Source organism: Kogia breviceps, chromosome 15, assembly GCF_026419965.1.
Source record: "Kogia breviceps isolate mKogBre1 chromosome 15, mKogBre1 haplotype 1, whole genome shotgun sequence".
NCBI classification, from domain to species: domain Eukaryota; kingdom Metazoa; phylum Chordata; class Mammalia; order Artiodactyla; family Physeteridae; genus Kogia; species Kogia breviceps.
The window spans coordinates 40,010,424-40,024,113 of NC_081324.1; the positions used below are offsets into that span (position 1 = coordinate 40,010,424).

Below are 13,690 nucleotides of genomic sequence, written 5' to 3' on the forward strand. Positions count from 1 at the left end.
TCACATAAAATTAAAATGTAGTTCATGTCCTGCTAGTCACATTTCATGCACTCAGTAGCCACGGCTACCAAACTGGACAATGTAGATGTTGAATTTCCATCATCACATAAGGGTCCACTGGACGGAGCTGGCCTATGAATTTATATGTGTTAGTTCATAATAAAAATCCACAAGGGGGAATTCCCTGGCAGTCCAGTGTTTAGGACTCCACGTTTTCACTGCTGAGGACCCAGGTTCGATTCTGGTCTAGGAACTAAGACCCTGCAAGCCAAGCCGCCAAAAAAAAAAAAATCCACAAGGAAGAATCAAAGCTTGGAGATCATATGATGAGTGAAGGAATTAAAAGGAATGTAAGTAAGAGGACAACATATAATTTCCATATCTATATCTCTTTACTTTCTGATTGGACTGTCAGATCTTTACCTCTTCCCAACACTCTGCCCCCAAAGAAATCCCAAAAGCATAAAAGGAACAAACTTTCCGTTGTCTCTTCTAGACATCATTTCACTTCCTTTTGGATTATTTTAATATTTGGTAAAGGAAAAGCCATGACTTTACTTTCCTATGAGAAAAAAAAGCTACTCTTGACAGCTGCTTTGTAAAACTGAACCCAGTTTTCAGACCTTGGGCTTTGACGACCATGATCCTTCGCTGCAGGTCAATGATGGGCTGGATCAGGCAGAGCCGGGGTTCCTGCTTCTGACTCAGGCAAATACCGTTGTGATTCACAACCATCCAGCTCCGGTCGTACAGCAGCCCTTGATTTCCTAGAGGCCACCTGGTCACCTGAACAAAAAGGTCAATGTATTTTAAGCCAGGGCTCCTCAAAAATCATCTTCGCATTTATTGCACAGTGGCTGTACAAAAGCAGAGGACTTCAGAAATTCAGCACAGGGCTTCCCTGGTGGCGCAGTGGTTGAGAATCCGCCTGCCGATGCAGGGGATACGGGTTCGTGCCCCGGTACGGGAAGATCCCACATGCCGCGGAGCGGCTGGGCCCGTGAGCCATGGCCGCTGAGCCTGCGCGTCCGGAGCCTGTGCCCCGCAACGGGAGAGGCCACAACAGTGAGAGGCCCGCGTAACACACACACACACACACACAAAAAAAAAAAAAAAAGAAATTCAGCACAGACTCTTGAAGGAAAAAAGAGATGAAGAGAAGGAAGTAAAACAAAGAAGACAAGCAAAGGAGACTTTGGGATTGAGATACCTTCCATTCACCCTCCAGATCCAGTTTGCACCCTTCTCCACTTCAACCTGCTTTTTAAGTAGGTAATGCGTGTGCACAGTACAACATTCTGGGAGCACAAGAGTGTACTTGAAAAGTAGGTCTCCACCCCAGCCTGTGTCCCACTCCCCTCCCCACAGGCCTCCCTTGCACCTGTTTTCTGTGTGTCCTCCCACAGTGGTGGATGCCTGAACAGGCATATCCTGGTACTACAGACTTATTGCACAAATTGTGGCTACACTGGAATGGTCCCTGAGTTGATCCACTTTCAGCGTGTAAGTTTTCCTCAATTCTTCATATTTCTACAAAATTAAAATATGAATTATGCCCAGGGCCCAGATCTTGCATTTAATACCATTCTCCAATAAAAAGAACCAGGACTCCTTGGAGAAATGGTTTATTCTAGGGCTGGGTCAGGGAATATACAAGATGAGCCAGGAGCATCCTGTAGTGCTAGAAAAGTAAGGAAGTGCTCAAAAAACAAACTGATGGGGGTATGTCAAAGGGATGCAGGAGTCAACTGAAAGCATGCCCAATGGCCAAAACTGGAAAATATTGAATAGTAATAATAATAATAATGTAGTACTGAATTATAATCCAAGGTATAGAATAAATACCCATGAGTCCAAATAAATAAATAAATAAATAGAAAAAGGCAAATCCCTCAAACAGAAGAATCCCAAATAACTGATGTAGGGGTTCCCTCCTCAAGAAGGTGGAGCATAACTCCCTATATCTCACTACCCCTTAAGTGTGGGCTACACTTAGTGACTTGCTTCCAAAGAGAACAGTATGGGAACAGAGTGGAGGGGAAATTTTACAGTGAAGAAACCTGGCAAATACCAGTGCTCCAGGTTAACGTCAACAGTGGTTAAGTCATGCTGACAGTACCCTAATATGATATGATGAGAACAGCCCTTTACTTCTGTGGTCCTACTTCCAAAATAAACCATAACCCCAGTCTAATCCTCAGAAAGACATCAGACAAACCCAAACTGATGGATATTCTAAAAACTACCTGACGGATACTCCTCAAAACTATCAAGGTTATAAAACAAGGAAAGTCTGAGAGACTGGTACAGCCCAGAGGAGCCTAGGGAGACACAAGAACTAAATGTCATATGGTGTCCTAGATGGGATCTGGAATAGAAAATGAACATTAGGGGAAAACTAATGAAGTTTCAATAACACGGGACCAGGTCTTTGCAGTTTTGCCCACAGGTTACACAAGTCGCTTACAGCGCGGCAGGTGTAGTAGTTCCATCCGTGAGGGTTCTTCTGGAGCCAGCTGTCTGTTAAAGAAGGGTGTGGGTCAAGCAATGCTTCTGAAATAGTGTTATGATTAAGAGACCACCATTCGCACACTAATTGTGAATCAATTTCATCCCTTCATTTTCCTCTGAGCACTCAAATCAACTTCTCAAAGGACTCTGAAAACTTCAAGTGGGGGTAGTGAAGAAAGGAAAACAATTTTTAATCTAGGGGCACTTTGGGGTGGGTCCTGCTGGGAGGGATCTGAGGAAAGACTGAGGCATCAGGGAAAGCAAAGGAGAGGAGCTGCGGGCCCCAGGGGGAGGGCGCAGAGCTCAAGAAGAAACAGTGTCAAGGCAAACTGAACCTCAAGCAAGGTAAGCCCTGTATCCAAGACGCAGAAATGTGGTGCAGTGGGGTGGGAGTGGTGAGGGTACTTTGAGGACTGAGAAACCTGGGCTTAAATCTCACCTTAGCTAGTTATTAGCTTTGGAAAACTAACCTTCCTGAGCCTTGGCTTTGTCATGTGTAAAATGGACGTTATTACCGTTTCTCATAGGACTGAGTGAAAACTAAAACAAAATATAAAATGTAAAGCAACTGAAATATATCAGATGATCCACAGATGTTAATCACTTTACCTCTGCCCTTGTCTTGTATATCAGACCTCTCCCCATAGACCATGGCAGCTTCTGCTAGTACGGCGCTCAAGTTCAGCAATACTATAGTCTATATAATTGTAGCTAGGCCCAGAAACCACCATTAAATCATTATGTCTATAGGAGAACATGTTTTGAATTACAAATAACTTTTTAGAAGACAGTCTTATTATCGGGAGGCATTTCTCCATGGATTTCTCATTTCTGCATGCCTGTTTTAACAAAGCAGAAGCACTAACTGCCCTTTTGTTCCAGACTACCTTTTCAAGGATGTTTGCATAGTGAACAGCTAGCTCTACAACCCTCTGGAGCAGAGGGCAGGTTTGCTCACAGTCCAATATTATCAAGGTGATGGCTTCTCCCTGATCGAAGACTGCACAGGTTGGCTGGCTTCCTATTATGAAAGAGTCAGGTTTCCTGAGTTAGAGGTTCCTGAACATGAGCACAGCATCCACCTGGGCCCCTCTGGACCCTGTCTTGGGACCTGGGGGACAAAGAGAAGCAACACACCATGAAGCTCATGCTGCGTGCTGGGTTGTAAGTCCTTTATCTCTGACCCAGGAATCTCATGTCTTCTGTCAGCATCCATGAAACTGTGGCAGGCTGTTTCTCAGACCCTTCATGGTTCTTCACACCCATCTGTTGGAACATGTCTATCATTTACTGGCTTCCTCCTTCCTTCTTCTTCTTCTTTGTCTGGGCCAAGTTTTCAGCCAGTGTGTCTGTGTTGGCATGTGAGGGGTGAGCTTTCAGCTGGTGCAGCTGGGCTTTGGGTTACGGAAGGAGTTGGGCAAATAAGTATTCATTGAGGACAGTGGGAGCCAGGTTTCTCACAGGATTTACAAGTGCAGAAAGGGGGACGGCTAAATAAACTTTGTGGTGTTGGATTGGAATTGGAGGTATTAGTACGAAATCATGGCCTATGGATAGATGATGGAGATGGATGGATAGATGACAGATAGACAGATACATAGATATGTGTGTGTGTGTGTGTGTGTGTGTGTCATAAAGTGTCTGTTTCCCTTCTGAGATACTGCACACCCTGAGAGAAGGAACCATTTCCATTTTGCTCATCACTGCACAGCAAGAGCAGGCCCAGGGCCCAGCAGGTAGCAGGTGTTCAGTGTGTAGTTTCTGAAAGAGCACATGGATAGAAGACCTTTAGCAAAAAAGGAAACCTACTGAGTTTCAGTGTCCTTGTCTGTAAAATGGAACACTAATTCCTGCTACACTATCTGTGCAATGCGGCTCTTCTATGGGACATGACTCATCTGTGAAAATAGAGTCCTGATACTCCTCACCTGCCTCCATTCAGGAGTGGAGGTGAACTTGCTTATTTATGGTCTCAGATTGGAGGACAGGCTCCTGTGTGACCAGCCCGAAATGCAGGCGACAAACAGCCTTGACCATGGTATGTCCAACCAGGAGCCAGGGAGCCTGTCATCCCAGAGGCTCAGGAGGCTGGGAACTTTCTATGAGGCTGTCTTTCTATGATCTATGTGTGTCCCTAGGACTTGGTCTCCAGCTCCCAGCTCTGGTGACTACCAGGCCAGCATGTTTACAGACGTTATGTAGTTCACCTCCACGGGGAGAGAAGAGGGGAACAGACGCATGAGAGCAGGGACCCAAGGAGTCAGCATATCTGGATTCAAATCCTTGCTCTATCATTTATTAGGGGATCATGACCTCGGCAAAGTGCTGAACCTCAATAGCCCCCAGGCTCCATATCTATAAAATGGGGATGATATTACCCAGCACCTCATATTATTGTTTTGAAGATCAAATGAAACAAAGCAGGTACGATGCTTCAGCAGGGGGCCAGCACACACGCATTCAGTGAAAGTTACATCCTTAACTATCAACAGTAACTAGATGGTCACACCCAGAAACAGGATCCTCTCAGGGGTCCCCATAAGCAGAGCCATGGTCAAAAGTCAGCACAAACCAAGAAAGGCAGAATGAGAGTGGCTACTCTGATTTTGATTTTCTGCACGCTTTCCTTCACTTCCTGAACTTTTTTCTTTGCTTTATCAAACAACATTATAAAGTAAACAAAGAAGCAATCTCTTTAGCTGCCACTAAAACCCTTACCTCAAAGGCGGCACAGGATTTGATTGGGTAGAGGAAGAGGTTGGTGACGATGTGTGACCCAAGGCCCCCATCTGGGATGCCTGCAGTTTTCTCCGAAGGGGTCTGCTTTGTTCTGGTGGTCTCCAGCAGAGGTGGGAGCAAACTCACAGCATCCACAGTGCTGGGTGAGTTGTCCCAAACCCTGGAGTCTGGGGAAGCATCTTCCTGAGGTGAGGGACTACGTCTGGCCCTGGTGGCAGGCACGGCGTCCTGAGCCTCGCTCTCTGCTGGCAGGGCTCCAGCCTCCCCAGGAGTGGCCAGAGGGAGAGGCTGGCCATGAGACGGGCGCAGTCGGGTTGCTATGATGAACCTGAGAAAGGCCTGGGCATCCTCAAGCGTAGACATGTATCCGAACGAAATCCTCACAGATCCCGTTGGCTGCCCATCTATGAGGTCCACATCGTCTCCGCAGACATGACCGGCCTAGAATAAAGAAATAAGTCAGCCAGAGTGACTCATTCCTCATGGATAGAGTGGAAACCATTTTGTAAAACAAGTTTTGGAAATTTTATAAGATAAAATTAACCCAGGAGAAAAGAACTGCAACACTAATAGGAGCCGTGTGCCTGAGGCATAGGTCCAGAAGCACAGGGACTCACTCTCTGGACGTCACGCTTTGCTCAACTGTGAATTGGGATCTATACCAATCTGAGGGGCCACTAAAAAGTCTAAAAAATACAACATTGTAAATCAACCAAACTTCAATAAAAATAAATAAATAAATCATTGTTTTTTTAAGTTAAAAAAAAAAATCATTCATGGAAAGCATTTACCAGAAACACGCACACAGTGCCCACCCACAGAGGTATCAAAAGACAGACCAAAGTTTCAGAAGCACAGATGGGTCAGCTCCTTGGTCTACCTAGGGCTTAAGTGAGAAGAGCACCTGCTGGCCATGCCTTTTAGCCTCTCTCAGAACCAAAGGGAGGTCTGCATCCCTGACAGCTGCCCTTTGACAAGAGGGCAAGACAGAAGTGCTGCCCCTATGAATAACCGGCCCAAGGCCAGGATGAAAGCCAAAGGCAGCATGAGTGCCTGGTCGGGAGGTGGTGAAAGAAAGGCAAGACGTTCCCAAGCCTCTCCCAGCCTGGCAGCCTGGTGTTGGTCGCTGCTCCAGCTGCCTCTGCCTCCCCCAGAGCTGAACCCGTCACCCAAGATGAGGCCACGGCATTCCACAGGATCAATATTACACCTGGAACTGCATTCGTTTGTGTTCTGAGACTCCTTCTCTCTCTTTCTATTTATTTTATTTTATTATTATTATTTTTTTAACCGCACCATGTGGCATGAGGGATCTTAGTTCCCCGACCAGGCATCAAACCCACGCCCCGTGCAGGGGAAGCACCGAGTCTTAACCATTGGACCGCCAAGGAATTCCCCCTTCTCTCTCTCTCTCTCTCTTTTTTTTTTAAAGATTTATCTTTTTTTTGTTTTTGGCTGCGTCAGGTCTTAGTTGTGGCATGCAGGATCTTCATTGAGGCATGAGGGATCTTTCATTGTGGCGCGTGGGCTTCTCTCTAGTTGTGGTGTGCGGGTTTTCTCTCTCTAGTTGTTGCACGTGGGCTCTGTAGTTTGCAGCACGTGGGTTCTAGGTGAGGTGTGTGAGCTCAGTAGTTGTGGCGTGCGGGCTTAGTTGCCCCACAGCGTGATCCCACAGCGTGTGGGATCTTAGTTTCCTGACCAGGGATCGAACCTGCGTCCCCTGCATTATAAAGTGGATTCTTTACCACTGGACCACCAGGGAAGTCCCTCACTCCTTTTTAAATAAAACATTGTTCACAGTTGGTTGGGATTTAATATATTCAATATTTAGTGGCAACCAAAAGAAACTTAAGTTAGAAACTATTCTGATATAAATAAGGGCTCTTTGCCTCTCAAACCATTCTTATGAAATGGTTCAAAACAGGCTGTACCTTGAAGTGACAAACCTCAGCCCAGAGGAGCAGCAGGAAGAGAGGGGACCCGAGAAATGCAGAATGCCCCATAGAAGAGTTCCTCTCCTCACCCAACCCAGACATGAGCTACCTCCTGCTTGGAGATTTCACTCTGGCAGGACTGAACTAGCTAAGGGCCCTCTGCATGTACAAGCACATTTTCACATTTGCTTGCCCCCTGTTAAAAGCCCTCTTCTGGAAAAAACAAACAAACAAACAAACAAAAAAACCCCTCTTCTGCCTCTAAATATTTGCCCTCAAACTAAAAAATGACTTCCAGGGAGATACTATCTTGAAGTGTTTTCTATTTTTGTTGACCCCTTTTTCTTTACACATTCACAGGGTGGGCTCAGAGAAATGAGCTTGCAGATCCAGCCCTGACCCCAGACACAGGACCAGCCTCTAATGAAGTTAGAGGCACCACCATTGGGGCTTGCTGGTCAGCGTTTGGACCACACGGTCCAGTACCAACCTGAAGATGCTTCTTGACCGTCTCATCACTTATCCCCAGGTGCCTCTGGCAGGCCCCAGTGTTACAGAAGCAGCCGGTTCGCATGTGGATGTTGTGAAGACTGGCCATTTTATCCACCTGCGGGTTTAATATATGACATGGAACCAGTGTTAGGAGTGTCCAGTTTTACTCTGATTGCCTGGGAAGGAGTTTCAGATCCATACTTGGACCTCTCTTTCTTAACAGTAAAATGAAAATATGAGTTTGGAATTTTTTTTTTTTTTTTTTTTTTTTGGTATGCGGGCCTCTCACTGTTGTGGCCTCTCCCGCTGCGGGGCACAGGCCCCGGACGCGCAGGCCCAGCGGCCATGGCTCACGGGCCCAGCCGCTCCGCGGCATGTGGGATCTTCCCGGACCGGGGCACGAACCCGTATCCCCTGCATCGGCAGGCGGATTCCCAACCACTGCGCCACCAGGGAAGCCCTGAGTTTGGAATTTTGCTCTAAAGTGCCATGAGCTATCATGGGTTTACAAAACACATTTTATAAAATGTTCCTGATAATTAAATCTTATCCAGTTGGGTTATAAACATATGCCTGAGAAAAGTGAGATATCAAATTCACACCACACTCCAAGTTAAGAGCTCACATGTAAAACAAACAATCTGATTTCTTAAATGAGCAGACATTTTTCCAAAGAAGACATACAAACGCCCAACAGGTACATGAAAAGGTACTCAACATCACTAATTGTTAGGAAAATGTAAGTCAAAACCGCAATAACATCAGCTCTCAAATATCTAATAGCTAGCATCTAATATCACACCTGTTAGAACAGCTATTCTCAGAAAGACAACAAATAAGAGGAGGTGGCGAGAACGTGGAGAAAAGGGAACCCTCGTGCACTGCTGGTGGGAATGTAAACTGGTGAGGAACTATGGAAAACAGTATGGAGGTTCCTTAAAAAATTTAAAATAGAACGAACTGCTGGAACTTTGATCCAGCAATTCTACCTCTGGTTATTTATCCGAAGGAAATGAAATCACTGTCTTGAAAAGATATCTGCACCCCCATGTTCATTACAGTATTTGCACTAGCCAAGACATGGAAACAACTTAAGTATCCATCAAAGGATGAATGGATTAAAAATATGTGATTTATAAATATTATTCAGCTATAAAAAAGGAAATCCTGCCATCTGTGACAACATGGATGGACCTTGAGGGCATTATGCTAAGTCATAATGAAATATGCTAAGTCATAATGAAAACTGCTAAGAAATAAATCAAAGACAAATACTGTATGATCTCACCTACATGTGGAATCAAATCAAAATTCATACATACTGAGAGCAGATTGGTGACTGCCAGAGGCAAGGGATGGGGGTCGTGAAGGTGGTCAAAAGATACAAACTTCTAGTTATAAGATAAATAAGTCCTGGGGATATAATGTACAGCATGGTGACTATAGTTAACAACACTGTATTGCACATGTAAAAGTGGCTGAGAGAGTAAGTACTGAAAGTTGTCATCACAAGAAAAAACATTTGTAACTATGTGTGGTGATGGGTGTTAACTAAACCTGTAGTAATCATTTCACAATATACATATATATCGAATCACTGCACTGTACACCTAAAATGAATACAATGTTATACATCAGTTATATCTCAATTGTTAAAAAAATTTTTTAATAAATTAATCTTTGAAAAAAGAGCCCACATGTTTCAAGGGAGATTCACAAAAATAAAATCTGAGGGAAGCTGGGACGTGGGCCAGCTTCTTGGCATCCTCTGCTACCGGGTAGATTCCCAGAGCAGGACTTAGCAGAGCTACCAGTCAGAGCAGCTCTGCCTCAGCTCCCAGCCCAGGCTGCAAACATTACCGTGTTGACACTGTGTGTTATCGATTTGTTTTCATAATGTCTCAGACTTTGGGTTGAATCACAGAACTAACTGCTATTCAATCCAGAAGTTTCAAGGCTCTTTCCTGTTCCCTGGAAGCTAGACAGGTGATTCGTAGTCACAAGGCTCAAAGGTGAGCTGGCACAAGGGATGTTTATCCCAGCTCTTCTGTTTGTGGGTCCAGGGCTGCATTCCCCCAAGGGCCTGGAGGCCCAGTGAGGGTCCTCAGCCCTGGTGACTCAGGTTAGACTTGGGGGAGTGCCCTAAATGCATTCAAGGAAACAAACACATCTTGCCCAGTCAGAGAAGCCTTTGAAACTTTTCTCCCTGGGAAGTACAGGTGGGGGACACAGACACAGGTCACCACGTGGTCAGCCTGGCCTCCCCGCTAGGCAGGCACAGCGGTGTTACCTCCCACACACCCTTATGGGGACCACACTGTCTTGCCTTTAGCCGTCTCCCCTGGATGGTCAGAGTGAAAAGAAGCCACCTCTGCTGGTGAAATCCAGGAGTTCCCTGCTCTCTGAGGTGAGACCTGGCGGCACCACTGGGTCTGGCCTACTCCACCTCCAGGATCAGGTGGTCTCCATTCAAGGGGCAGCCCCTAGGAAAGCCCCTCACTCCCCGACCCCAAGTCCCACCAAGCTGAATGAGAAGCCTCCCCCACCCACCCCGTATCCACTATTCCAGCTACCACAGCCACAAAACAAGCCACCCAAACTTGGCGGCCTAAAACAATAACCATTTTATTGTGCTCACAGCTACAGGGGGTCAGGAATTCAGAAAGGCCCCAGAGGAGATGGCTTGTCTGAGCTGGGAAGACGAGAAGGCTGAGAGCGACATGACGTCTGGGGCTGGAATCACCTGGAGACTCAGCTTCTCATGTATGTGTCTGGCCTCCAAGCCAGAAGGGCTCAAAGCAGACAGTCACCATCATGCCTGCTTTGGGCTTCCTCACAGCATGGCCGCTCAGTGTAAAACTCCTTACACAGTAACTCGAGGCTCCAAAAGTGAATGCCCCAGGGAGCAATGCTGATGCTGCGTGGCCTTTTCTGACCCAGCCTCCAAAGCCAAGCAGTGTCACCTCCTGTAGTATTCTGTTGTTTATGAGTGAGCCACAGACCTGCCAAGATTCTAAGGGGAAAGAGACAGGGACCCCACCTAGAAGAGCATGTGGGTGGAAGAGGCTGTTTTGGCTACGCTTACCCTTCATACTAATTTCTCATCACAACTCATCTCCTCTCACTCTGAGACCTTTGGAATCCCACACAGGCTCAGCCAGTGCCCAGCCAGGTGAAGGAGTTGGCTGTTGGGGCAGGATGAGCGCTGCATTCAGGGAGGGTGAGAAACCGGCCTGACCACAGTGCAGTGGAGCACTTGCTTCATACCAGCTCAGTGCTAAGGGGCTGTTTATTGTAACTCATTTAATCCTTGTGACAACCTATCAGCAGGGAACATTGTTACCCTCATTTCACGGAGAATTGGGGAGCTTACATTAACTCACCCAAGCTCCCAGAGCCAGCAAGAGGCAGTCCAAATCTGAACCCACCCTCTTAACCACTGGGTAGACTAACTTCCAACAGAGGGGAGAATGAAATTTGGAGACCTGGATGTCAAAAACAAGAATGCAAAATCTTCTTACAGAAGGCTCAATTCTTTCATGCATCCCTTGAAAAAGAGACAGCCAGACCCAGCCATGATGCCATCTGATCTTTCCGAAGGCCCCCCAAATCCCTGTGGAATTCCCACATGTGAAGGAGCCCAGGAAAACCCAAGATTCTCCTGGGCCGGCGCAGTTGGCCATGCCTCAGCCTCAGCCTCCACTCATAGGATGAGCTTCCTCTACAAAGGCACAGAGGGAGAAACTCATCCTGTGTGATGCCTTGGAGAATGAAGGTCCTGGTGAAGTCAGCCAGGCACCCAGATAGGCTCCCTGAGGGGGAGAGGGAGTCTTCCTCTTCAGGCTTCTCTGGGCATATGCGGGGGTGGGGTTCTTTCACCGCTGCTTGGACCAAGCAGAACCCTGTGGGCCCACCACCCCCCTGCCAAGTACAAAGGCTGCCTCTTATTTATAGAAAAGCTGAAGTCTGCCAGACGTCCCAAAGTCACAAAAGAAAAGGCTTGAGCAGTTAATGATTAGGACAAGAGAGTCACAGACTCTGTGTCTGATGAAAGAATGGGATTAATGCTATTGCTCGTAATAATCTATATCTTTGTGGGCATAGGAATAACTGTAGCTTGCTCTGCCCACATATGTGAGCAGGCAACTAAAATTGTCAGCAAAGAGATGCTACAGACCCATGTCGACATCTTTCACTCTGAGATCTCGACACCCTCTCTCAGCATGAAGCAGTTACAGAAGATAGACCTTCACTCCTATTCCCATAGAAGTGTAATGATGTCTGATAGTGGGGATTTGTAAGCAGCTCTTTTGCCCCTTTTCTGTTTGTTCATTTCTGTTTTCCTCAGACAGACCTTAATTGTAAAAATGAGATCACTAGGTAACATTTAACCTAACTCCAGACTTCTGTTCTACTGAATGTACACAATGCCTTGCTTAACGGGTTGATTCCTTTCCTGGATTAAAAGGAGTAAGAATGAAGAATTAAGTAGTTAAAGAATGACTGACTCTCTAATTAAGTAGCTAAAGAATAACAGCTTCCCTGTTAACAAATTTGCAGGCGGACAACAGTGGCAAGAGAACATCCAATTGCACGTGGACCATGAGGGCAAGACAGTACCAAATGAAGATCAGAAGTCAGTGGGTCTGCACGCAATGGAAAAATGATGAAGAATCTGATCTCCTACCTTAATGATTAACTGAGACTGTTTCCCCTTTCTCCCTTTAAAAATTGTCATGGCTGAGCAGAATCTTCGGAGTTGGTCTCCAGACATGAGTCCACTTTCTCCCCAGATTGCCAGTTTTTCAGAATAAAGCACCTTTCCTTTCTACTGAAACTTGCCCCTCGATTATTGGCTTTTTTTTTTTTTTTTTTTTTTTTTTTTTTTTGTGGTATGCGGGCCTCACTGTTGTGGCCTCTCCCGTTGTGGAGCACAGGCTCCGGACGCTCAGGCTCAGCGGCCATGGCTCACGGGCCCAGCCGCTCCGCGGCATGTGGGATCTTCCCAGACCGGGGCACGAACCCGTGTCCCCTGCATCGGCAGGCGGATTCTCAACCACTGCGCCACCAGGGAAGCCCGATTATTGGCTTTCGAGTGGTGAGCAGCGCAACCTGAGTTCGGTAACATGCCTGCCACAGCACACTTCATGGTCGCTTGTCTGCCCTCCTCTACACCCCTGAAAAAATACGCTTATTTTAGGTTCGAGAACGAAACGTATTGTACCAATAACCTAGAATAACATATTTGAGAAGGCAAACCTTTGGCCCCGATGCATGTTCCACCACCCCTCAGAAGCAGTTAAAATTGCCTGCTTCTGAGTGGCGCTGGGCTGTGTAAGTGAGGGCCAGTGTGGGCTGGGGTCTTCACTGTCAACTCACCCAAGAGACAGCTTATGGTTGTAGAGTGTTAGCCCCTGGACACCAGTGAGAACCAACATTTCCCCCAGAGAATATTTCTCAAGTTGGTTCCTCAGAAAGTTTATGGCTGTTCAGAAGTGGGGACAGGATTCCTTGAGAAATGGATTTTGTTTGAGAAATTCTGGGTTTGACAAAGGTGTACAGAGATAGCGGTTTTCAAGGGAAGACAAGTACTATCTTCCAAACTTCTGTGATGATCAAATCTGCTCCTCACAGCAGTTCTAGAAACCCGGGCTCTGAGAAGGGCCTTGGGCTCCCCATGCCCAGCGTGTGACAGCCCATCTGCTGACCACTTAGTGCCATGTCTGAGTGCTCAGTGTGACTCTAGATTTTTTAATGTACTGGGCAATGACCAGCTTACTCAACTGTGGTAAGGATCCAAGCAGTTCCCAAACCTGAATTGTTTTCATGGGAAAATACATACAAAGGGTATATCTATAGAAACTATTTTATAACCAATCTACCAAATCCTTTGAACTCATAATATGGATGAACTATGGCAGACATAGGGCTTTTGTGCTACTAAGGACATCATTCCTACTTCATTAAAAAAAAAAAGAGTTATGAGTTCCAAGCAACATGCAAACAAATGGTGG

At 46.3% G+C, this 13,690-nt stretch overlaps 1 protein-coding gene across 6 annotated transcripts in view; it reads right to left on the reverse strand.

Moving 5' to 3' along the window:
- Positions 1-13,690, reverse strand: part of MOCOS (molybdenum cofactor sulfurase) — a 56,082-nt gene that overhangs the window by 26,278 nt on the left and 16,114 nt on the right. For 5 of the 6 annotated variants that reach the window (XR_010837084.1, XM_059041322.2, XM_067016030.1 and 2 more), the window contains exons 7-9: positions 7,675-7,791; positions 5,230-5,691; positions 624-786 (exon numbers count right to left, since the gene is read on the reverse strand). Coding sequence is in view for 5 of the 6 variants with exons in the window: in XM_059041322.2 (XP_058897305.1) it covers positions 624-786; positions 5,230-5,691; positions 7,675-7,791 (742 nt within the window). In the remaining variant the exon portion in view is untranslated. The remainder of the gene's footprint in view (positions 1-623; positions 787-5,229; positions 5,692-7,674; positions 7,792-13,690) is intronic. The other variant, XM_067016029.1, reaches the window with a different exon arrangement.